General features: G+C 36.2%; 1 protein-coding gene across 1 annotated transcript in view; it reads left to right on the top strand.

Moving 5' to 3' along the window:
* The window catches only part of ASCC3 (activating signal cointegrator 1 complex subunit 3), a 322,696-nt gene that overhangs the window by 53,577 nt on the left and 241,764 nt on the right, over positions 1 to 27,355 (top strand). Inside the window, exons 9-10 of the mRNA XM_072410198.1 lie at positions 14,352 to 14,552; positions 15,828 to 15,968. Coding sequence (XP_072266299.1) covers positions 14,352 to 14,552; positions 15,828 to 15,968 — 342 coding nt within the window. The remainder of the gene's footprint in view (positions 1 to 14,351; positions 14,553 to 15,827; positions 15,969 to 27,355) is intronic.

Genomic DNA, 27,355 nt, shown 5'->3' with positions numbered 1-27,355 from the left:
GTGGAAGACTCTCACCTGTGAGGTAATTAATAAAGAAGCACTGAGGGTGGGGATATAACACAGAGCCAGGAGCTCAGTCGGTAGCTCTCTGCTTGGGGACACAGACAGGTGGTTTGTGTGAGGGAGCTCTCTGCCTGGGGACACAGAAAGTCGATCTGTGTGCGTGAGCTCAAGTCGGTCTGTGTGAGTGAGCTCAAAAGTGAGTAAAAGGTTGCTGAAAGCTTGCTTTTGAGCTGACCGGGAGAAGCCCTCCAGCTGATAGACAGGGACGTCTTATGTATAGTAAGTGCCGGACAGGCGAGGTTTTCTTTTGCTGTTTTGTTATTTTATCTGCAACCTTCAATAAACCTGGCTACAAGTCAGTTTAACACTTATACCTCAGTGTGTGATCTGAGTTGGATGAACCAGACAAGTGTCCTTTAACCCCAGCAAAGGCGATCCTAAGCATAACCCCTCACAAAATAAATATATATATATAAATAATGTACACTCTTGCGAGGCTTGACACTTGTATAGAAGTGATGGGCATAAAAAGGATATTTGTCCTTGATGCCCTTAACCTGTCATTTTCTTTTAGTGTTAGCCAACAGCTATAACATGTTTTTCTATTGCTATTTGTTCTGGCACTTAAAGGAATTATATTGTTCTATCAAGTTGATATTGGTAAAAGAAATCTGATGCTAAGTCTTGCATTAATTTAAGTTCTGTATAATTAGAATACATTGAGAGTGCTGACATTTTAAATAAGTTTTCATGTAAGTTTAAAAAGAACTAATTAAATCCACGAACAAATAAAATGCTGTTTATCAGCACAATAAAGCCATGGTTTAATGAAGCAAGTGTAATTGCTGGATTTTTATTGTTTTTCCCCTTAATTTTAACTATCCAAATATATGTTATTTATTTTTGCTCTGAAAAGTCTTTATATATTTTTTTCACAATACCAATTAAAGACTGACAGATTATAAACTATAGAAAGATGCTGCTTTTTATTATCTTGCCTTCCTTTGCAGTTGTCGTTTTGTGCTTAAACTAACAAATGTCCAAGCACCATATATTCCACCTTTAATAAGTCGAGTTTGTAAGTCTTCAACATAGGGAGCTTTATTATATCTCATTGTGAATTCCACCAAGTATTGCAAAAATAAAAGGTTAAAGAAAATGTTACATTTCCATCCTTCTCGTCTTGCTTGAACTGCTTAGTCTAACAAAGCTGGATGGTGATTCGTTTTAAACAAGTCAACCTTTCTTTAGTGTAACAATGAAAATCCCTTTATCCAAATGGATTTACAAAACACATAGCAAGAAATCTCTAAACACCAGGTTGAGTGGGGAAAAAAACAACATTGTAAGCCCTAGAGACTGTCATACTTCTGGTATATAACATGGTTCATAAACACACTGGAGTTTACAAATGGTCATTTAACAAGCACTTATGGGTTGGTTGACAATGAAAACTTGTTTGTGTTTTTCATTTTTGCAATATAATGCAATTAAAGGTGGACATGTGTGGTAACAATTGTGCATTGTTTTCCTGCTTGTGCATTGTTAAAGAATTTGAAAAGATCAGTTATATTCTATTTGGACCAATTAGTTGTCTGTTTATTCTCAGAATACTTTCAGCTTCTAAAAGTGCTAGGATCTGCTGGGATTGCTTGAACTCTCTAAACTGTAAAGGGCATCAATGTTTTGGAAATAAAACACCTTCAATGTAATAAAATAAATTTGTAGACAAAATGTAAAAAGGCCATTTGTGTAGGTATTTGTTATATGGTTATTTGGATTTATGAATCATGAAATAGAGTAAACTGCCAGTTCTCTATGTACTATACATTATAGTATAGTAAAGGTTTATCTTGTTACTTATTTCTGCACAATTTTGTTTCTTTGATTCACTATAATATTTTAAAATGTCAGGCCATACAAATAAAGTTTCTGTATACTATAAGAGACCTATGCTGGAGATGTGATTTTATGCTCTCAATATCTTTTTTTTTTTTTTTTTTCCTACACAAAATATACGTGACATGCTTTATAATATTTTCCTTAACAAAGTTGGCCATTTTTTTACTTGCCGGTTCTGCCGTATTGGATTCTTCGTTACACTTTATGATCATGAAAAGCATGTTGAGATTTCCTGGCCTTTTTCTATCTTGCACACGTTTTAAACATACTTTAAATAGTTGAAATGACAATTGTCATGGTATCTTGTCTAAAATTGCTGAGTGGTTTGTTAATTGAAATTCCTGTAAGTGTTATTGCTAAGAACTTCGTAGAGTTTATACTTTTTGCTTGGTTTTTTGCAGAGCTACATACACTACAATAGAAGTGACTAAACGAAAAAAAATGTATTTCCCTGCACCTTTGATCAGTCACATAGGCAGTTCTAAAGAAACAAAATGTTTAGCAGTTTAGGTATTTTTAATGAAATACTAAAGTTCAAAGGTGAAAAAGTTAGCACCATTTAGGGCTAAAAGGTTCCCCTTACAACTTTGCTGTTATTGTTGATTCCTTAAGGGTTAACAGAGCAGCTGTTTATGGGAGATCTTTCCCCTAATCTGTCCAAAGCTTAAAGAAAATGGCTTTAGATTTTCTTTAGGAATAGATCAAGTTGGGTGATATCTGCATCATAGTGGCAAACTTCAGTAATACTCTTTTCATCTGAAGCATATATTCGAGTAGCAACAAAATAGTTGATCATATAACAGACTAGATGGCAGAAGGAGATTGAAAAATGTAAAACACCTTCTGACTCATTTCTATTCAATTCTAAAAAAACTAATACAAATGCTCACATCCATGTTTTCATAACATTCCTCAACATCAAGACAATAGTCTCAATTTCCTTATTATTTCTTGAAACTCAAATTGAGTAAAAATTGCTAAAACTGAGAGTATCAAACCTTTATTTCAGTTCCGTTTGGACTCCAAATAAACACATTTAGAAAGGATTATGTAAGCCAAGCCTTCTTATTTATTTCTTCATCGTAACACACTTACATAGGATGGGATTTAGGGGAAAAAACACACTCCAGTCTTTTACTGTTTCCACGTATATATCAATGGACATTTACGAGGGGGTTCTGGGAAGTTCCTGGCTTTCCCCCTTTCAGATGAAATAGAAAAACGAGTGTAGGGGCATATGACAGCCTTATATCTCAGTATGTAACTGCAAATATCAGATCTTTGCCATTCTTAAAACTGTTTTTTCTTTAAGTGAGAAGCTATGATGGCAGAAGCACAAGCAAGTTTCACGTTGTTGGGGTTACGGGCCATCATTAAGTTTTTGTTTCTCCAGGGAAAGTCAGCAAAGGACATTCAAACTGAGAAGTTGGAAACACTGGGGAAGAAGTGTACTTCCTACAGCACTGTCAAAACCTGGATATCTCGTTTCAAGACTGGGTATTTCACGAGTTGAAGCATCCAATGCCGTTTTGGCTCATTTTGAAGCTGCTCAGGAATTTTTGGATAGGTTAGTGACTAAAGATGAAACTTGGCTCCACATCTATGATCCTGAAACCAAGAAACAGTCAAAGGAATGGGGCCATAGTGGGTCCCCGCGGCCGAAGAAGTTCCGATCTCAGAAATCGGCCAAAAAAGTCATGGTGTTTGTTTTCTGGCAAAGACGCTATTCTGTTGGTGGACTACCTACCTCAGGGCTCTAGTATCACCGGACAGTATTATGCTAACCTCCTTGAACAGCTGAAGAAGGCAATTAAAATGAAACGCAGTGGAAAGTTAACCAAAGGGATCCTTTTATTGCAGGACAATGCACCTGCCCACATGTCCAACGTTGTGGCTGCCAAATTGAACACCCTGGGTTTCCAATTGGTCCACCATCCCTCCTACTCGCCTGACCTGACTCCTTCGGACTTTTATCTTTTCCCGAATTTGAAGAAACACCTGAAGGTGCAACGTTTTGAGGACATTTCTGACGACAATCATGCTGTTGAGGGCTGATTTGCAGCCCAACCAAAGGACTTTTATTTGAACGGTCTAGAAAAGCTCCGACTACGCTGTACCAAGTGCATCAGTCTCAGGGGGCAATTTGTTGAATAATGAATTATTTCATAACTCTGACTCTCTTCTTTCTGGGCAAAGCCAGGAACTTCTCCGCACCCCCTCGTAGTCATGTCAGGGCAAAAAAAATAATCTGACACGAAGCAGGATCTAAAATCTAATTTCAGGTACAAAACAACACATGAAAGATTCCACAGTTTCATTTATATATGAAAAAATTAATATGATATGTGTGGAAAAATTTACTACCCCTCCTCCCCCCGTGTACAGTATTGCTTCAGTTTTTGAAGGTTTGTGGCATTTGTTTGTTTTTAAAGTGGATCCAAAGTCCTACTTAACAAAATAAAGGATCAAGTAGGAGATTATTGCAGAAAGGGACAATGTCTTGTTTTACTTGCCTGATCAAGCCAGGAATATGTGAAAAACTGAGCTGTGCATGCAATCCCATCCTCACTTGCGTTTGCCAGAGATGGATAAATAAGAAGGCCAAAGATTGTTTCTGGGCAGAAGAAGAGAGGAAGATGGAGGTGCTCTGTGAGGAAACACTGATGCAGTGGTCAACCCAGAAATTTTTTAAAACTGGGTGGCAAGAAATTGTAGGTGGGTGGCAGCCCCTGTATTATGTCTGAACTCTTCCGTATCGACACAAAAATAGTCGGGTGGTTACTGAAAAGTGCCGGGTGGTGCGCCTGGCTAAAAGGGGTTGGGGAGGACACAGCTGACAAGTCCTGCGACTAATTCTCCTTTAAGGTACCACCACAAGTTTCACTTACAAAATCTGCTGTCAGTCAGTGCTTTATTGCAGAAAAGGACATGAAAAGCTTCTAATGCAGTAAAACATACTTACCTGCCTGATCACTCCCCTCAACTGTTAAAAGCATTCAGGCTTCCCCCAGGCTCCTGAAACTGAATGAACTTCTGCCTGTGCAGGAGTTGCATCATCTCATCCCTGCCAATCAAGATTGCCAAGGATCCAAACAAAGAGAAGAACGAAGAATGGCATTACCCCACATCTGAACGGGCATAAGTGAGTGCATTTAAAAAAATTGTGATCTGGCAGGTAAGGGTATTTTATTGCAAAAGGGACTTCACCTTGCAATAAAGGACCTATCTGAGCACTTTTTTTTTTAGTTACCCCTAATGGTGACATATTTTGGCCAGGCTGTGGATGCATTTATTGTTGTGGTTTGTTTAAAATATCACACATTAAATAGCAAGCATTCATATTTGATTTTATATATTAACCCAATCTAAACTAGACTTAAATTATTGGTGCCACGCTTTCATACTCTTTCTTAAAGCTTTTACCTGATAAGAATTGTTTACCAGAATGTTCTTTGTTTATATGTATTAATAAATTAATTTTGTATACAAGTATGTATTTGGCACTTTATTTTCTTTCAGAACTACCTCATTTAAATAACATTTGTTACATCCTGCTTTTTTTCTTCCTTTTTGAAAAATAATCATGCAATAAAACACTACTCACAAATACGGTATTTACCATAGTATTTTTCTGCACTATTTACAGTAAATTTATGACATCATTATACAAATACAGGTGCTATTTACCAGCCTGTTTATGTTCTTTTTTCTGTAGCTGAATTGCTAGAAACCTGTGATATTCTACATTTTACCATCAAACGAGAAATTGTGGTTCTATCACTTCAGTATAAAAGGACATTTAAATTGCATTCTCAGAAAATCATGCTTATTATCAGTGCTTACATTTCTCTAAAGAGCCCATGATATCAAGGCTTCATTCTGATTAGTAGGTTTTTATCTTTGTCCATTTTAGCGGAAAAGAACTTGAAACACTGTGCAGCTGCATAGCTTCAAAAATGCTCTAGTTATGTCCAGGGCTTAGTTGTTAATTAAACCTTACAACAACATATTGGTAAACATTCTAGGTTGGTTTCAAGATGGATTGAATAACTGCTGTCTGTTTGTATTCTGCTAATTACAACCTCTACATAGCACATAAATTATATATTTAGTCAGCTGTATCTACTAGCAATCATAAAATGTTAATGTTGGCCTGTAAACTTAATCATTTCATTTGTTTCTGGGTACAAAGGTATGTGTAATTGTTATTAAAATCAAATAACAGCTATGGTAAATTGGGCAGGAAGTAAAAGCAATACTGGTACAAAACTGTTCAGCTGTGACAGAGTTTCATTGACAAGATCACTTTTATTGACCCACCTTTTTATTTTTGTCCATTTATTGGCTATTGTGACTCATATATATACCATTTTTTTTCTGTTTTTTGATTTAGTTTGATTTTGTCAAGGTTTCCTTTTTTCAATCACTACTTTTGTTGTGATATTTTTAAAGAAAGTCTGTAAACATGCTGACCTTACTTTATTTGATTAAAGGGGAGAAGCTGACATTTGTCTATTAGATGGGAATAAAAAAATATCATTGGGACTAGTTTTCCAGCCTGATCAAATGATCTCTCTGATAGCAACCAACTCCATTGGTAGGTACAGGCATTAGATCACCACTAACTTTGGCTTAAAACAATGAATTAGGCAAATATGATTTCTTGTCTGTGTTTATCCTTATTCACGTTGTGCATTGATGCCTTTTTATTTATTTATTGCCAATAATCAGTGGTGATACGCCTGTGAATATTTTGTCCCCTCTTCATGGAGCAACTGGATCTGTCACAAGGACCACAACAAAGTTTATTACATTCTCTTTCCTAAGTCCTCTTCCAAGAAGGCTTATAAAACAAAAGGACCTACCACAAGTACAGAAAACAGGTATCCAGGTTAGATTTAAAATGGTAGGCTACCTAAAGCTTCCATCACTCTTTGTGTTCTTTCGAATATTTTGGAACCTGGATCTCACCTGCCACCACTCGTCAAAAGGTGTGTGTTTGTGCAGTGTTAGTAATGAAATCAAACTTGTCTTCTCTGTCTTCCGAATACATTGCCACAGCTGGAAGTGACAGGTGGTAACTGGGCTCATTAGTGAGCATGACCATTGCACCAGTCCACTGGCTGACATTTGGTGAAAGGACACAATGGTACAGCCATGGCTCCATGAATGAAAATGCTACTGCATTTGTGCTTAACCTTTTGACGTGTGTGCTAGAATTAATTAACATTTCTGGATCTATGACTCTGGGGAAAAATATAAGATTCGCTAAGGATTTATAAAACAGCTCATCCATGGCTTGTGGCTACCTTAGAAACTTTCTGGCTTCTTTGTTGCCATAATAATCATGTTTAGATATGTAGTAGTGTAAAATGTCTGTAAATACAGATAATAGACCATGTGGTTCTTTCTATCAGGTTTGTGGTAACAGTGTGTGTGCGCGTGTGTACACACACACACACACACCCCTCGTTTAACAACTTACCTGTTTACCGCCCACACTTATGACTGGCTCTTTCGACGAGTACACTGTACAAAACTATACAGTGTACATCCGTGCGGCGTCTCCTCTTCGGTCTTCTGAACTTCATCTGTCTTCCTCCTGTATGATCCCCAGTCTGAAAACTGTCAGTGAACTTGGTCTATCCTATGCTCCTTGCTTATCAACGAATTTGCTTGATGGCCAGGTCACAATTACGGAATGAGGAGCATCTGTAAAATGTTTTGTCAACTAGAAGTTAGTACAGGTAGTCCCTGGGTAAGGACATCCGACATACAGACGCCTCCTAGATATGAACAGGCTTCCCTGCTCGCTGTGTGCAGAACTGAGGCTTGAAGGGGGAGGGGGCGATTTGCATGACTTTCTTTTGCCTAACACAGCTTTGTTTGTGATTAAATCACAGTTCGAATTTTTACAGTAACTGACACCATGCTGCCTATTAATATCTTGAGACAAACATCTGTCTTAATTGTATTTATTAAAATAATGTACCTGTTCTGATTTACACACAAATTCAACTTAGGAACAAACCTACAGTCCCTATCTCGTATGTAACCTGGGGACTACCTGTATGTATGAATTTCCACTTCATGTTATCCATGTATAGTACATTTAGAAATTATAGGACCATTAGGGAATGCTTTTACTTTTTTGGGTTATCTGAAATGGCTTCCTCTGGTAATGGTTTACACTGAAAAATATGAAATGATATAAACAAAATCAAATTGTACAAAGAGTGTTAGTATCCTTCTTGGTAATCATCAATCATGGCTATTGGATATTCTCCTGCTATTCTTCTAAAACTTGTTTCAACTCCTTTAAGCCTTTTATATAAGTACATATTAACCCCCCCTAGCGGTATTCGGCGTGGATTTACCATTCTAAAAGCGGTAATCCCAAGTCACACTCGGGGTCCCTAAAAACATTTTTTGGGGGGCCCCCAAAAAAAACTCTACTTACTTTGCCTTGTCTGCGTCCCCCGGCATCCTTCCGGTCTGTGCAGGTCCTCGGGACACGTCTTCTTCCTCCGATCTCTGGCCGGCGTATGCAGAGACGCTCTTCGGAGTTTCCCGGTGACGTCGGTGCAGGCAGGAGGAGCCGCGAGAAATTCAAATAATTTTGTATTGGATTTCGATACAAAATACCGGTATTGAGTCCAATACAAAGAAATCTTTAAATAATATATAAATGAATATATATATATATATATATATATATATAAAATTCATACTACTGTAGTTATAAAAATACATGTTTCACTATTTTTCAATTTTTTTGTTTTTTTATTTAAAGTTTATTATTAAATTTAATAAATATTGAACATATTTCCGGTGAGTTGTGCCTAAGAATTATAGGTCTACAATGTAAAATAAATTTCCATGCAAAAATGTAACGCTTTTTGTGTGAAAATACGAACAGAATTAGAACCCTAGGGGGGTTAATGGTTGCAAGGTTGCAAGTCTTCTAATCTAGGCATCCTATCAGACAGCACAGCCAAGCCCTTAACACTTTTCAGAACTGTAATTAAGGCTGAACAAGCAAACCATTGAGCCTCTCTCTTCATTTTCTCTCCTACTATCAGAAAAACTATTTCAGTGCTGCACACTCAATTATCTTGTTTTGTCCCCCTGCCCTGCCTGAGCTATGCTGTACAGATTGTGCAGTAAAATGGGAGGATACTATCAATTCCAATGCAATTATTAAAACTGCTTACATTTTAAAGGTTCATGTAATGTATTTATGATCACAGATATAAATTAATTTGTGTTTTCATATGCCTTAAGTTTAGCTGTAAGCAGTACAGCTTACTGCAAATGGTCAATGAAGGTAAAGCAGATCACTGAAAGGTCATCACTCTTTTTTCACTTTTTGTAATGAAAAAATAAAACCCTCTAGTGTTTAGTTTTTAAAATATTACTTTTCATCTGCAATTTAAATGAATAAAAAAAGAATAAAGTAGATTGACTGTTATCATTGTAAACTTCATCTGCTTCTGTTTCTACTTTTTGTTTCTTATTCTGTCAACCCAGACAGTGTTCTCTGGTGCCCCCTTGTGTTTCTTGCTTAATGTTCAAGATCAAATGCAGTTTTTTGCATTTCAGAATTACATTTTGTAATGTGCCTATGTCTTGGGCTAAAATGTAGTGTCAACAAATATTAGTGTTTGTCAAATTAAACATTAATACATTAACCTTAGCGGTTTATTTCTTTCCGGTTTTAAATGTCTAAAAGCGGTACATTGTTTTACATGAAAATGTATTTTACAGTATATTAGTATGAGTATAATAAAGTTTGAAACACAAAATCATGTAAAAATAATAAATTAAACAAATTAAAAAATATATATATTTTTTTAATTTAAAAAAAAAATTATTATGCTATTATACTGTAAAATAAATGTTCATGAAATACATGTACTGCTTTTACACATATAAATCCAATGTATTGCATTCAATACAGTTATTTTGTGTTGAATGCAATACAAATGGCTTTTGAATTTCCAGCCCTGCCCCACCGGCAACGTACACACGCACCAACGTCACGGGGATCTCCCCAGGGACTCATCGGGTGCAGAAGATGCCGAAGGAAGAAGACGGATCGCGGCCATGGACAACGCGTGACGCCGGCGGATCCGGTAAGGCTGTATTTGCTATTACTTTCCATAGGTTTACCCACCCCGAGTGTGACTCGAGATTACCACTTTCAGCAACTTTTTTCTACCCCGAGTCACACTCGGGGTTACCGCTAGGAAGGTTAATGAAATGGCAATGGAAAATAGCTCTCTTAAACCAGGCTTTTTTGTGGTATTAAGAGAGAATCCTCTTAAAAAACTATTTACTACAGTGACAGTCTTTTGACTGTAAATAAACACTGCTAGGCCACGGTATGTACAAAGTAAATACCTTTGTACATACTTTTGATTTTGATGAGGGTATTTAAAACCACCTAGATTCCTGTACATAGTCTTTACATTAACTCCAAGGATATCAAAATGGAACTACAGTTCTCAATCAGACTGGTGATTATTGCAGAATTGGACAAGTGATGTCCCTACTGCAACAAATGTTCTTTCCTGTCGAATCACCGTGCAGCTTTCAGATTTTGCCGAGCCCAGCTTAGCGTTGGTTGCCAATGAAACCCTGCAATCCCAGCTTTCCTTTGTGCTTGCTGGGAATAAATGAACTCCTGTGTGCCTGTTTGCTAGTTATGTCACCCTGGCCAATCAAGATGGACCAAGTATGTTTCCAGGAAGGGCGAAAAGGAAGAATATGGTGGGACAGGTGAGGATTATGGGTTTAGTCCTGCTGGAACACAGAGGTTGATTTACTGGAGGAGTTGAGAATGTTCACTTTGCAGTCTGTATTATAGCTATATTGGTCACAGGCTCATGAGGTATTAAAAATGTTTTAGTACTAATGTTTACTAATCTATGGTATATCCCTGCAACACAATCAGTCCGACCCCACGTCTATACCCTGTAAGCACACTCACTGGTTGCTATTTGTTATTGATGTTCTCTGCTGATTTATGTTAACCTATTGGAGCAGGAGGGGTCAGAGAGGAGCTGCCCTCGATTAACTGGGTCCATGGGTGCATGGCAGTTATGAAAGATAAATGGTACATATTAGGGAGATATTGATTGTTTACCTGGTTCAGTATCCAAAAAGTGTATGGCCATATTTGTTTAAAAACATTTCTATCCTATACAATTTCAGGCCTCTGAATCTTCCCCCAGGAATGTACCTGTCTCTAAGTACACATAAGCAGCGAGTGAGTCTGCTGGAGCGAACACTAATCAGTGTTTTGACATTTTAGAATCCATGTGTTTTTTGGCAGGAAAACAGGAGGCTTGTGTAATAGTCAGGGTTGTATTTTAATAGCTGCAGGACATCCTGTACTGGTTGTTTGGTTTGAGATCCTTTACAAATCAAAGACTTCAAAAATACCTTCATCAAGCAATAATGTTTGAATGTGTTGTGAATGTGGTCAAATTTATATCCTGATAAGGTAAGGGAGGGTTGTGTTTTTATTCTGTGTTTTTCTGTCCTAGAAACTAATATATTGAAACTGCCTTTTCTGGCAATTCCTTTGTTATATCATTTTCAATAAGCAGATAAAAGGCCTGGAGTTGATTTGAGGGGGGTGCTTGTATGTGGAAGATTTTGCTGTGAACAGGCAACATGTGGTCAAAGGAGCTCTCCATGCAGGTAAAACAAGCCATCCTTGCAAAAAGCTGCAAAAACAGAAAAAACCCATCCGAGAAATTGCTACAATATTAGGACTGGCAAAATCTTGAGAGAGAACAGCTCATGATCCAAAGCATACCACATAATCTGTAAAACATATCAAAGGCAGTGTGATGGCTTGGGGGTGCATGGCTGCCAGTGGCACTGGGACACTAGTGTATCGATGATGTGACACAGGACAGAAGCAGCCGAATGAATTCTGAGGTGTTCAGAGACATACTGTCTGCTCAAATCCAGCTAAATGCAGTCAAATTGATTGGGAGGCATTTCATAATACAGATGGACAATGACCCAAAACATACAGCCAAAGCAAACCAGGAGTTTAATAAATCAAACAAGTGGAATATACTTGAATGGCAAAGTCAGTCACCTGATCTGAACCCAATTGAGCATGCATTTCACTTGTTGAAGACTAAACTTCAGACAGAAAGGCCCACAAACAAACGGCAACTGAAAGCCGCTGCAGTAAAGGCCTGGAAGATCATTAAAAAGGAGGAAACCCAACATCTGGTACTGTCCATGAGTTCGACTATAGGCTGTCATTACCAGCAAAGGGTTTTCAACCAAGTATTAGAAATTAACATTTTATTTTCAGCTTTTTAATTTGTCCAATTACTTTTGAGCTCCTGAACTGAAGTGATTGTGTAAAAAATGGCTTTAGTTTCTCACATTTTTATGCAATCTTTTTGTTCAACCCACTAATGTAAAGCTGAAAGTCTACAGTTCAACTGCATCTGAGTTGTTTTATTTAAAATAAATTGTGGTAATGTACAGAACCAAAATTAGAAAAAAGTTGTCCCTATCCAAATATTTATGGACCTATCTGTATATCAGGTGCAACTATATAGATAACAGAAGCACTGCTGTTAGGGCATTGTGAGATAACATCCCCCATTACCCCTAACTCAAAAAGGTAACGATTTTCAACGTTCCTCATTTTTTTGATACTCTTTCAACTATTGTTAGAATATTTACATAATCTCCTAAGGTTTTCTTTGCTAGTTGCAATAATCCTATTGGGGGTAGAAAAGCTTTTTAATCACCAGAGATTAACATAATGATGTAACCTAGGGTAAAAAGACAGCCTTACTTACAGTTTGATTTCAATCCATTAGTATACAGAAATGCCAAGCTGCTGCTAACTGGCTCCCCGTGTGATTAGGTTAGCGTCCAACATGTCGGATGAGCTGCTGCTAACTAGCTCCCCGTGTGATTAGGTTAGCGTCCAACATGTCGGATGAGCGTACTGTATGGAAGTAACCCATTTGCGTCATCCACCCATTTCAAGGTGCCAACCCAAAGCACGTACATGCGGGCCACCCAACGCAGCCTGCACGTAACAATCCAGAAAGACAGGATTCTAATCCAGTCAAAGGATCAGGATACCAAAGAACTGCCCACTGTTTTAAATACCTCCTATCCAGATTCCAGTTGTATTTCTCTGCTTCGTGACACTGAAGTCCTATACATCATGGGGACCTTCTATGCGTATTTCACTCACTCATACAACAGCAAAGAGGCTCCTAAGTGTAGGTTTCACCTTTCCCCTTCATTCCATACCCTCATTTCATAACTAGCCCTAGTAAGGGCTAGTTACGTTCCAAGGCATATTGCATAACATAAATTATTGTGTATTTTTAATGAAGAGCATATTGCTATCCAACAGAACAGCAGGTAAAGATGAAGATTTCAATAACTAAAATTATTTAAACAACTTTAGATCCTTGTGAGTAACTTCTCTCTACAAATTGAATATTGGTTTACTGACATCATTTCTGCTATCATGTGGCAGTGTTTGACATAATTTAGTATAATACTAGTTCTTAAATAACCAATTATATATACATATTCATACTATTGTTATCTGAATTCGATGTACATTTAAACCTCGATCCATTCAATGTATAAAATATTTTTTACAATGTTGCAGAATACATCAAGTTTACATAATTTTAACATGCATCAACAGATAGCACAAAAAAAAGTAGTAGTGGATTGATAGTGGGGGGCAGATTCTAATACTTATAGAAAGGGCTTAAAGCTTAATATTTCGTTTAAGCCCGGGTGCCGAGTCGCTTTAAGGGAAAAAATCCACTTACTTTCTCTTTGAAAGATACCTTTATCCCAGTCACCACCTCTCGGATCACAGGATTGGGAAAAAGCAACGTACAGTAACACTTTGGCAGTTGAATGTAATATTTTATTGTTCCTGACACTTTACCTTGATGACAGGTGAAATCTAGGTATTGTTGTGTTCTGTGCACTGTTTTGTAAATTAAACCTTGTAGTTTATTTTCATAGCATTTAATTTACCTTAAATGCATACTGTCAACTTTATAATAAAATAACAGAGTACTTCTTAAAATTATAAAAATAAACTTTAGGAAGGATATATTGCATCTTTTTACTGTTGAATTGTTATCATACACATAACTAGCTTTGCATATGATTATATTTTATTATAATAAGCAGAACTTTTTTTTCCTGTTGAAGCTTAATGTCACATTAAATTATTTTAATTGGATTTACAACATGGATTAGCTCATCATCCTATTTTCACACTTTCCCTTGCTTTATTCCCAAACTCACAAGTGTATGCTCTTTAAAATGTGTATTCTACTTTCTCACATTGTGATTGAAGTAGTATTTGCTTAATAGTAATTTCTCTGTTTTTCTTCTTCTTGTTTTGCCTTTTTAAGATTGGACAACTGGTATTCAAAGGAGTAAAACGACTGAACCGGATCCAATCAATAGTTTTTGAGACCGCTTATAACACCAATGAAAATATGCTTATTTGTGCACCAACTGGTGCAGGCAAAACAAACATTGCTATGCTAACTGTCCTGCATGAAATTCGCCAAAATATTCAACAAGGTGTCATTAAAAAGGATGCATTTAAGGTAGGTAGTTATTTTAAATTTGGTCTGTGTAACTGATGTATGTTTAATTTATACAAGCATTGGATCTCATGAAACAGAGACCTTTAGCATGTACTGAATGGTACCTACAGACGTGCAATAATTTTATGCTGGAAGCAGTCGATAATAAGTGTTTCAGTTGCAGTACAACAAATGTGAGTGCTGTACTGACAGTGCTGTTCTATAAAAAAAGGTAGGAAGATCAGAAGTTGCCTTTCTGCATCCTTCCGATTAGGGAACAATAATGGTCATTTCTGTTGGTTGTTTAGTGATCCAACCAAATGAATCACTAAATGATCTAGCTGGAAAGACGCTAGATTATCAGCTATCTCGATCACAAACATTTGTCTTAGGTGATGATCATCTAGCCTCTGTACAAAGTTTTAGAGCCAAAAGACACTATTGGTCTGTTTTTTGTAGTACACGTTGGGTCTGATTTATTAAAGCTCTCCAAGACTAGACAAAATAGACTATGGTGGGCGAACCTGGGTGATCCAGCAAACCTTAATTAATTTTGTTCAGGATAATTATTAGGAAATGGTTTTAAGAAATCTATTGTAGGTTTGCTTAATCTCCCAGGTTCTCTTTTGATAGTCTATCTTCTCCAGTTTTGGAGAGCTTTAATAAATCGGGCCCAATGTGTAATTTGCAGTCACCATGTTGGTAATGTGTACTTTTGCTAGCAAATAATATGCTCTCTTATTTGAATATGATTGACAAAATATGTTAACAATTCAAATGATGGGCTCCCTTTGTAGGTAGGGATGTATGTTTGGTAATTGTGTTTTATGAAATTGTGTATTTCTTGCGAAACAATGTTACATTTAATATGATAGGTGATCTTGCATGTAAAATACATGTTTTATTAGTAAATATTATTGAGTTTTCAAGGGTATTAATCAGTTCTAATTCGCATAAAGAATGCTGCTTGATTTTGCTCATTACTTCAATAGCAATCCTTATTTGTGTTCTGAAAATCTTATTACCCATGTGAAAAAGCTATGAAAATGCATTTAGCTTTGATGCAGAACCAATTTTCAAAGTGATGAGGCTATATAAACAAAATCCATTGTCCTCTAAAGAGCTGCACACTTATCTAGCAAAGCTAACAACTTATCATATATCACTATTAAGATTTTTCAATGTAAGTGCTTGGAATCATATTTCACAATAAATTGGGATTTGTACTGGTTGCTTTGGGACAAATGACATTGTGAGTTTTGCTCGTTTATCAACTTGGTGTCTCTTTTTGTACAGATTGTGTATGTAGCACCTATGAAGGCCTTGGCAGCTGAGATGACAAATTACTTCAGCAAGCGTCTAGAGCCATTGGGTATCTCAGTGAAAGAGCTGACTGGTGATATGCAGTTGTCAAAAGGTGAAATTTTACGGACTCAGGTAAGTTGAGCTAAGGTGAAAAATATGGCTTCTGCTTTATGATTTCAATTTTTCACCTTGGCTTTGTGTATATTACTTATTGAGCCTGAATTACAATTTATGATTAGGATAGGTTTTATGGCTAATGCAGCCTAGATGTTGAAATGAAGTGTTTTGTAAATTACTGTGTCATGTTAGCATTAAGTTATAACCTAATTAGGTGATCACTGTTTTAATTTATCTCCATGATTTAACTTTTTACAACCTTTGATACTTTAACTGTGTATGCACATAATTGTTATGCTGGCATCAAGACATATGTAGGTTATATGACCATATCCCAGAGCAGTATTTATTCACATAGTTTGGAACAGCTTGCTGTTTTGTCTGCAGTTTTGTTTTTAAAACTCTAAATGTAATGTTTTATTATTAATTAATGATCCGCTACAAACTCACCTTGGAGAATTTAAATAATTGAATTCTGGATCAACTAAGTTCACCAGTTAGCAAAGTCAAAAGAGTCAAGTTCAAGCTAAATTGTTTTCAAACCAAAGCTGTCTGGTTTTAGTTATTTCCTGTTTGAAAACTGACTGCAAAGGCAAGCGCAGATCGTTAGTAAACCTTTTAGTTAAAGCAAAATACAAAAGCAAATCTTGACATGTATTGAAAAATTTGTCAAGCCTTTTTTTCAAAGCATTGTGTTTTAGGTTTTTCTTAGTGTAGTCTTTGGTGATTTTAACGCAGATTTGTCTTTTACAAAAGGTAGTACCACCATGTCCCTTTACATCCCAGGAATTTAACAAACTGATATCGTTGGTGGTAATAGATTTACAAATAAATTGAAAGCACCATTTTTTTTATTATTGTTGATGTTTTTTTTTCTTTCTTATTTCATCGTTATGATCTATATTCCTCATATTTGTATTTATTGGTGTTTTGTGTTGTTGCTCATCTTCATTTTTGTTGCTATATAAACACTTATTGCCTTATGAATCTTCAATGTAAGCACCTTTTGCCAGATAATACTTCAGTGGGCCATAACTAGATTTGTTTTTAAAGCAGAACTAAACTTAGGGTTACTCACCTATTCCAATTCCATCACGTGATGCCACCATTTTCCTTGTTCTTTAATTACCATGTGCAGCTCCGCAATATTTGAGAGCTGAGTGGTCAACAGGGGAGACAGAGCAGTTATTGCAGAAGGACCCTCACCTTTCCCTTTCTGCAAAAACCACCTGCCTGAAGTGAGACTTTAGTTTTGTCTTTGTGATGCCTATCACTAGGAGAAAAAAAAAAAAAAAAAAAAGACTTGGACACAAAACTAGATTTCACCTATTTTATTTAGGCCAGTTGGAATCTGGTCCACAATTGCTTGACAGAACGGCCCTCACCTTAAACTGTTTTCCTAGAGAAAATCCCTAATTTTCTAAGTTGAATTTCCCTCATTCTCATGTTTAGCTTAATAATTTGTGATCTAATAATATAGCTCAATTCATTGTGTAGTAGATTTGTTTTTATTCTGGCACGCATGGGAAATACACTTGCCAAGTAATAAAGTATTCAGGCTGCTTGTTTTTTTTTTTTACTAGTTTGTACTTATGTTTATGGTATTGATATAGGCTTTGTATTAACTACTATGCAGTGTGGCTATGTGCTAAAGGGTTTCACACGTGCAAAAATTGGTTATCTACACTACGCGCTTTCTAGGCAGACCTATGTGATGATCTGATAAAATTATTTGGGGGAAATATATTTTGTTTCCAGTACTGGATAGAAGAATATATATTCTTCCCTGTAAATGGTCAATAAAACACAACTACTAGATTGAGAGTATCTGCTGTGCCCACCGAGATGTGCACAGATCTTGGAAAGAGCTGTTATATTGGCAGCATATCTAATTTCTACAAGCCAAATACATAAAACATCTTAATAAAAATCAGTATTATAGATGCCCTAGGTGACCAAACTGAGAGGGTAAGCATTGAAATTTCATGTATATGTTGATGTTGCAAAACCATTCATCACGCATAAGAATCTTTCATTGAATCTTTATTTTTGCTTCAAGCTGTGAAGAAATGTCTACATATTCTGGATTACAGCCATTTACAAACCTCAACTCAAATAGACCACATTTTACTTGTAATAAATTGGACAAATAACAGTTCTCTGTGTTGTTTAGTTATTATTGTGTGTTGTGAATCCTATACATACGCACAAGAATTTGTACCTTAAGCTTAACTCAGTATAATATCCTCTCCTCTTAATAACTAAATGTGAGTCCCTACAGACCACACACACTTAATAGTTTTTTCAGCGTATTTTCCTTAAGAACAATTTTAAACTTTGATTATTTTTAAATTTTAGGATAAAAACCCACCATATTTTTAGGACAGGACGTACATTTTAGGCAGCCCTCTCCAGTTTTAGATCCTAAAGTTCAATTGCTTCAAACTTACCTTGCAATTAAATAGGCCTCTCAATGGGTATAGAAGCATGCATTAGATGTCATTCCTCATCAGTCCACAGAAATGTTAGTTTCATCCATGTGTACCATTTGAGTACAATCATTATGTTACAATATGAAAGGGAAAGTGAGCCTGTATATATAATAACCAAATATGGCTGTCGTCCTGTGCATTCTCTGTAATGCTAGGCAGAATAGGCACATGAAAGCGGAAAATGGAAGGCTGCAATAACAGCAGATCTTAAACAGAAAAAGCAAAATGGAGGAACCACCCAGTCACGAATATGTTAGGGACTGAATTTACCAAGATGTGTGATTCTCTAGGTAATCATGCAAATACCTTTTGCTATTAATTTTCATATAGTTCGTTTTGAATAGTCCATATTTGTGGCAGGTTTAGTTCTGTGTCAGCTATGTCGAAATTCTTCAATAAACCCTGATTTACCTAGGTATCTAGACAAATCTGTTGTTGATTTTCTCCATACAATTTATCAGACCTTTGGTCCTTTGTGCACAGGTTCTTGTTGACTCATGTCTTTATCATTTCATTAAATATTTTGTAAAAATTGCAGTATTTTCCTGGGTGGCACAAAGTTGCAGGCGGGTGGCAGCCCCTGTATTGTGACCCAACTTTTAAGTAACCACTCAAAAACAGCTGTGTGGTTACTGAAAAGTTTCAGCTGGAGTACCCAGATAAGAGGGGCTGGGGAGAACACTGGATTGGTTCTTTCCACCTATGGGTAACCGTGATTCAACTATACCCCATAGGGATGTAATAGTCATAAAGTATGATGTACAGCAAGTTTGTTCACACAATAAACCATAATTTAAAATAAACAATCTTTGAAAAAAATGTAATCTAAAATTTTGGTAACAAACATATTACCAGAACAATAGTTGGGTAACAACTAAGTAAGTGTTGACTGTTTGAAGAACTGTTGGGAACCTTTGCTCAAGAACCACTATGTAGTAGTGAACATATATTTAAAAATGGGCCGCATTCTTGTTTCCAGCAGCAGGTTTCAGGTAAAAGACACAGTAGGTGTGCCTCAGAAAAATTATTGCAGCAGGAGAGCTTGAAGGGACCAGTATTCTCCTGTAAGGAAGAGTTGCCAGCCTCTTATACAGCTTCTGCTGGTTGGTATGATCAGTAGGGGTTCATTCATCCCAGTCCAGTCTTGTGCAGTGCATAAAAAGCATGTGCACAGAGTATTAGAGAAACCTGTTTATTTTTATGAGATGACTAACGCATCTCATTGGACAGAAAAATCATTTATAGCATTGAGGTGCCATGCAAAACAAATAGTGGGAGCACATTGCACCAACACTTGTCATTGTGCATTGCTACGGGAAGACACAGGAGTAAACGGGCTTTTACTCGCCTTCTAATGTCACCATATGTATGTAATGAAACTCTTAATTATACTTAGTACCATTTCTGCTTGATATGTTTGTTAAAACAGAACAGAACACCATAAATGAAATATAAATTACAATAGTATGGTACACAACAAGAATTGTTTTTCAAACCCTGTCTTCAGAGTGTATTTTCTGTCTGACAGTTGAATTGGCTTGTCTTCGATCATGTAGTGTTGTGTCAGAAATCTCAGGGCGCCATGTAATCTCTGAGACAAAGGTTACAATACCGCGACACAATGGGACTAATTTAAAAATTCTTCTTTTCTTCTAAGCTTGACTGTTTCATAATACCCATTGGTAAGACATGCATTTTCTGGCTGCAAAGAGAAATAAAAGCCTCCAGCACATTTATCAGGGTTCAGCATGCAGTACATTTTCCATGTAATACAAGAACAGCCAACTTGCTAGCATAGAGGAAAATGGTTCTGTCTAGGTGCATGGATTTTAGCTACAGACCTTTGTTTATTAAAAAGGAACATAAGGTAGTTTACAGACAACTTTTATGGCTTTCCTAGTTTTGAAACAAATCACACACGTAAGCAGACAGAAGACATTTCACCAGAACAACCTTACTATTTCATTTTGTGCTATTTGGTAAATTTCATTATACTCAGTTGAGTGAAGAGCTTTTACATTTTTTATGGCGTAGTGGCAGCATGCAAAATTGCCTTTGCAAAAATGGAATCTATTTTGTACTTTATGGGAGAAAGGTTCCCGACTCCCGTCTCATAATGCAATGGTCCGTGCATGTTTTATTCCCTTACAGGTATAAAATTTGCTATGCAGCATTCAAGTAAGACACACTATTAACAAATGTAGCTTTTTCGTAATGCCAAACAAGACCATTTTCCTTTTTAAGAAAATAAATCCTGGTATATTACTTTTTAGGAAATTACCCAGTGCAAAAGGGGAGGGTTATTTTATTTTTTTTTCCCCATGAGTTTAAAACTGAGAGACTGCAGCACAGCTTATACCATTAGGTATTAATGTTACTGAGAAAGGTAATGCACAGTGATTTTGTAATGGGGTACAGTGACCTATGCTTTGTACTACAGGCATATACCTTTTCTTTCATAACTTTGTACCACTAAGGAGTATTTGTGCATTTTACAATCTTTTATAATTCTCTGAACAGATAGAATATAATATCATGGTCTTGAATGTTTGTTAATGAGCACTAAATGCATAGCTTTGGTCCAACCAATGATATACAGAATAATTTGTCATTGAAGTTTTGGTGAAAAATGTCAGCATAAAGTGGTAGAATTCTCCACGGAGTATGTACTGTATTTTTTTTTTTTTTATCAGTCTAATGTTCTCTTCACACAAAGACTGCTATAGTACTTCAAATGCTAATCCGATTCAGGCCTTCAGTGCTTCTTCTTCAATAAAGCATGACTTTCAGCTGACCTTCTGCTTACCCACATCTAAATGTGTTCATCTGAAGGGAAATCTGTTATAAAACCAGGATTAGAGTGCTAAAACTTCTAGAATCTATATGCAGAAACATATTTTCCCTGAGTTTCCTGACTTGCTTCTTTTGAGTTTAATGAGTCTTTAATTTCCAGCATGCATAAAATAGCCATCTCATTTCTCCATAAAGTTACAGCGACTGTGTTTTTCCTAAAATATCATTTGTTTGAGCTGATGGCTTTTTATATTTTCAGCAAAACAAGATAGCTGAGCAGCAACCAGTATTTCTTCCAACACGGAGCTTAGAAGAAAATTGTCTATGGGAGTCTTCTCTTGGCATATTTTGTTTTCTGAGTTTATTGTGGCACTTCCTGCTGTTCAATTTAATAATCTGTTTTTAAGCCTTTTAGATGAAATTTCAATTACTTTTTACCTTCAGCCAGAAGAATTAGTTTATTCTTCTCCTTCATTAATATCTGGCTTAAACCACTAATTAGATCGCCATGTGGTCTTAATGCTGACAGTTACAGGAGAGTTTCCTTTTTGCGTGTCCATATGGTTTTTACATAATCTTATAGAGCAGGAGAACATGATGGAGCATCTGTAGCAGCATGAAACTGCACTTGGTTTTGTTGGTTGTGCCTAGGCTTGCTGACTTTCCTACTGTCATGCCAAGGGTTTCTACTGCAAATACCATGTACAATGATAGCTGGTACAATCAAGAGATCAACTGATGTTCAAAGGCTGTTGAACTGCATAAACACTCACCAGCCACTTAAGTGACGTAGAATATGGCATGGTTGTTGGTGCCAGACTGACGGCTCTGAATTACTCTGACTTTCCCTTGTTTCCCTTGTAACTCCGGGACAAGAAGTCCTACGCAAACATAGAAATAAATGCAGCTCTAAAAAAGCATTCTCTAAAAAGGGTTCATGCATTCCATTTAAACTAGGTAATCCAGAACCTTGTTACTTTTCCTAACGGGTGTTACTACAAAGGATCAACAGATCAAATACCTGTACATCTCTGACATCCTACTTTTATTTGTGTGTTTTCAAAAAAAAAAAAAAAAGAAGCGGGTTTCCCACTTTTCTGCCCCAGGGGTAGATACATTTACAGTTTCCAAAAGAGCAATGAAATCTATGTTGTATAAAAAAAATACAGCATCACAATGCCAGGTCCCTTCCTAATATCATAAAACACACTCATTTAGGTCATACAACATAATAGAAAACATCAACTAAGTGACTTCAACAGAAGAAAGTGACCTGCCAATACCTATTGAAATATTATTGCTTGATCTAAGAAGGGTTCCTGTAGCATTCATGATCCATTGAAGTTTTTGCTTTGTGTGTTGAAGATGATCATCTTTAAAGTAGAAATAAACCCCTCTATACTCATTTTTCATTTCTGATTGGGCCTAGGTTGACATAATTCCTTTGTGTCTGCATTCAGTCCCCTGGGATTGCAAGGTATGCTGGCAACTAACACTGAGCACATGCGCAGCTTACAATTTTTGACGGTTCACCGGAGCAATCTGGGAGGGAAGTATGGTAATTGCAGAATAGACATTGCCTACCCTTTCTGCAATACTCCCTGCCTGATTCAAAATATTTTAAGGAGACATCTCGCAAATCCATAATGCTCACCAATACACTTGGAAAAACTGAGTAAGCTAACCAACCATCAGCATTTTTTTATTGTTTAATTGGAAACAATGTCAGTTTAAAATGATCCATTTGATGTTTGTGTGTTTTAATGTGATTGGAAATGTTTTACAATTTCTGTTTTTATAGTCAGTTTACAGCATATGTGAAGACTAAAAGTGGTCATTTCACCATATATTAAGTTTGCATGGTCCACAATTGTCACTCCCCAGAACCTATTATTAAAGTGGATGTAGACAGGAAGCTGCTACACAGAGGCTTCAAGAGATCAGATGCACTGACATGCAGCAAGTATGAATAAAAGTAAAAGCAAGTGTTTTATCAATAAGCAACAATAGCAACAGTTTTTGGTGTGTAGTACTTTAGCAAAGGACACTTCATCCAGTTGGGGTTTACATTTAAGGATAACTAATGGAGTAGTGTATCAAAATCTGTATAAATATCTGTTTGAGTGTTAAAAAATAAAAAAAAAAGAAGGTAACCATCTTCTTTTGATTTTTGTTTTTTTTTCTCTCCTTTTCTTGACTTTTGTCCTTTGTCCAATACCAAAGCACTTCCCTGTGTCGGTATGACTGTGTGAAGAGAGATTAAATTGGTGTTTATTTCAGCACTACAGCCAGTGTATGATGTTTATACTGCATAAGTATAACTACTGGCATGTTTTCTTCCTGGGTGGCCGAACAAGTTGAGATATTGGAATTCATGAGCAAGTGTAGCATTCATTGACTTTTGAATGATCTTGAATACAAGTCTCTAGTGCACATACATATATCAATGGATATTTTTCCATCAGTGATGATTTTTAGAAGAATTTGACTACTGACATTATTTCCTTTCTCCAGCGACCTGTTTGGTGTGGCAATGACATGCAAATTCTTTGGCTTATCCATTTTAAGCTACAAATGAGAGATTTAGTTCACATGGAGGACTCATAAAATATGTATTGACTGCTCCTTGCATCTCAAGTCTACATCTGTAAATACACTGAGATCAGTGTGACTTTTTTCAGTTTCTATGCAGTCCTGTCCTGTTATCTTTGTTATTCAATTAATTAGGTACAAATGTAAATTGTAGGTGCTTATCTTTAGAAGTGAAGTTCTAAATACACTTTTTGATGTTACAAACCTAATTATATATTTTGGCTGTTTTTCGCAAATCCAAAGCCAATTTTTTTTTTTGAGCTAGAGTAAAGGAGTTTTAACAACTGTCAGTTTATTATGCTGTAAGTGTTTCCTCTGTGTCCTCTCCAAATTTTGTTTTTTTTGAATGAGAATAAATATTAAGGGGGTATTTATACAAGGTAAATCGTGTAAGAGGCCATTTTCCTGTCTTTTCAGAGATTTCCTCCCACCATTTCCTTTTGAGTATACTGCATGGGAACCAAAAGATAAAACAATACCCAGTGGGACACAAATGACAAAACACCTTTTGTTAACATATATATATATATATATATATATATATATATATAATCTTACATATTTAGATTTTTTATTTGGATGTATTTATTTATATCTATTTACATATTCTATATTGTGCACATCTAAATTTAGATTTAAATCTATTTAGATTTTTAAATCTATTTTTATTGACTGTTTAAAAACAGAGCACCGTAATTATTCTGCCAGTAGTCCTTTTCACACCAGTTGCAACAGGCAATATTTTTTGTGGACCTTCTCTATCAATAAGTTTCGACTCCTTCTTCTCTAAGTGCATGTTGCTCCTATAGCAGTGTGGTACCTTTTACTAAATGCACATGCATTTAGTTTGCTTTGCTTTACGCTGTGGTCAGAAGTCCATTGCACACAAATGTGCACAACAATGCAATACGCAGCATTGAACTCATCAGGTGCATTTGGGGTGCCTTGAACACTGGATGGCAACCCAGTGTACCAATACATATCCTGTGTGTTGTGGTAAAGCAAGGCCAACATATGCCTTTGTCTGGGGTGGTATAGCTGTCAATGGTCCCCACACATCTTTGTTTTGACTGACAGTGAGGTGCTCCAATATAATGTAAGACTCCAGAATGTAACCCTAGCTTCCAGCGCAGTTTGTTCAAGCACTCAGGGTTTCTGTTGCTGCACACATGATCTCCTTTTGCATGGTGCAGTTGTGTACTGTGTACAAATAGGGCACCCACTCTCTGGTATTGTATTTCTATTGTCTTGTCCGTTCCCCTACACTAAAGCATCCCCACTGCCCAAGACCCCCAACATCATTCCTGACTGTAGGCATGTGAGGAGCTGCCCATTCTATTTAACATGATAACATGCCTATGTACAATACACTCTGCCATACAATGTGGGTGCTCGCAGCCTGGAAAAAAGGCCAAGGGGACTACCTGCTAACGCATGATCTTTATTGTGTAAATGCCACTTGCCTTTTTATTCAGTTCTGCAAAAAAAAAAAAAAAAAAAAAAGTATCTGTGTGTGTATGTGTGTATATGTATGTGTATATATATATGTATATGTCCATAAATCATTTTATTATGATTATTACTATCATGGATCCTATTTTTATTCTACGTATTCCACTAAATGTGGATTTCTCTAAATGTGTTTTTTTTACTGTGTAGTGCATGTACAAGCTTCAATGCATCCTCGCTCACTTGGGATTGCTATTCCAGAATGGGGAAAAGCTTAGAAGGCTGAATAGATTCTGGCGGCTAAAAGATTACAGATGATTAATTGTAGCAGTGATGACAAAGTAGAAGTGAATGGTAAGACAGAGACCATGATAAGAGTGTCAGACTTGAATAAGGTGAATAGTGCTGGGGATGGCAAGCTGCATCAGGACCTTTTAGTAATATGGATGACCGTACTGATGAGTTTTGTCAGCTGATGGACTGTAATATTGAGTCGTGAGAGTTGAACTCCTATTGCAATCTGAAGCTAATAAAGTAAAAATAATTTTACTTATTTTGTTCTAATTTACTATGATCTGTATGAATGGTTAAAAAAAAAAGTATCATGCATGATAGCAATCAGTATCAATGACAGATAATATTTATTATTATTTTCACAATGTGTTTGCCTAAAGAAAATATAGTCTTTGCAGATATTTTTTTAATATCTGCATTTGATCAACTTGTAAATAATCCAATCATAGTGTCTGCTAATGTTTTTATGTATAGTTGTCATGGTATATTGTCATATGGCAGTTATGTTTGCTTTTTAGTGCTACACCGTAATTGTGGTCTGGTGTTACCCTCTCGAACTGCGAGTCTACCAATCTTCTCACCAAGACAATACTTTCTCTGTGTGGCTGTCCAGGTTATTGATCTTATCTAAGCACCTCATAAACAAAATTGCTGATTAAATTGTCTGATACACAGTAGGTCCTTGGAGGGAGAATCTACAAACTTGAGTAAAATAAAAATATTCAACAGCAAGAATGTGTATGTCATACCAAAATGTACAACTATAGCTAACTATGTGCTTTCAAATGCCCTTTTCCTTACAAACAAGATTAACATTCGAATTTGTCTTCAGTACACTGTGAAGGATATATCTGACGAAAAAGAGTATAGTGGGATATTAATGTGTGTTTCATTCATCATTTATTGCATGATAACCTAACAAAGCAGCAAGGGTGAATATTTGCACATTGAGCTGCATTAAGTGCTGAGTTTTTCCCCATTTTCTAACTAATGAAAACCTTTTTAAGGAATTAGGGTATCATCACCTTTTTTTTTCTTACTACAAATTATGTATGCATTATGCTTTTGTTAACTGAGCCTAATGTACACATACTAATATCTAAAAAGTGATACTGTAATTCTTTTGTATAGTATAGCCTGTTTTGCTTGTAGATTGAACAGGCAGCTGTGCATTGCTATAATGGAAACATTTCTGTGTGTCTATTCCTGAAACTGGGGTCTCTTGTGGCATGACCTCCATATTGCTGCCACAAGTGGTTTACGCTTCAGGACCTTGGTATTTTGGGTCTGTATAATTGCTGTGGTCACATGAAATCTTGTACAAAACCATCCTCCTGAGCCTGTACATTTTCTAGAGGAAGAATTCATCTTTCAGATTTGTGTACAGCAGTACAAAGAATTTACTGTTGGAACAGAACAGCCTAGCTAAATTAAATTCAATATTTTTTAAGGAGTTCTTTGGCTAAGTATAATTGCGGCATGCAATAGTTCTCCAAATCCATGTTATTCACTTGATGCAAATATATTTAAATTATTGTATTAGAGTGTTTAACACTTTTTTTGTGTTTAAAGTCAAATTTTGGACTTCTAATAAAAAATATATATGTTACAGAAGTTACCTATAAATGCATCTGCATACACAATTTTTTTTCTTCGTCCCTCTGAAAATTTGAACCTGACAGCGAAGTCCACCTAATGATGGTGTGTTATTTAGGAATATTTCTCTCTAATTATCTGCACAAATATGGAAATTATATTCCTATCAATGCATATAGATATTCA

The sequence above is a fragment of the Pyxicephalus adspersus genome, chromosome 4 (assembly GCF_032062135.1).
Source record: "Pyxicephalus adspersus chromosome 4, UCB_Pads_2.0, whole genome shotgun sequence".
NCBI lineage: Eukaryota > Metazoa > Chordata > Amphibia > Anura > Pyxicephalidae > Pyxicephalus > Pyxicephalus adspersus.
The sequence above is the reverse complement of the archived record's forward strand: the minus strand, read 5'-3'. Positions and strand labels throughout refer to the sequence as shown.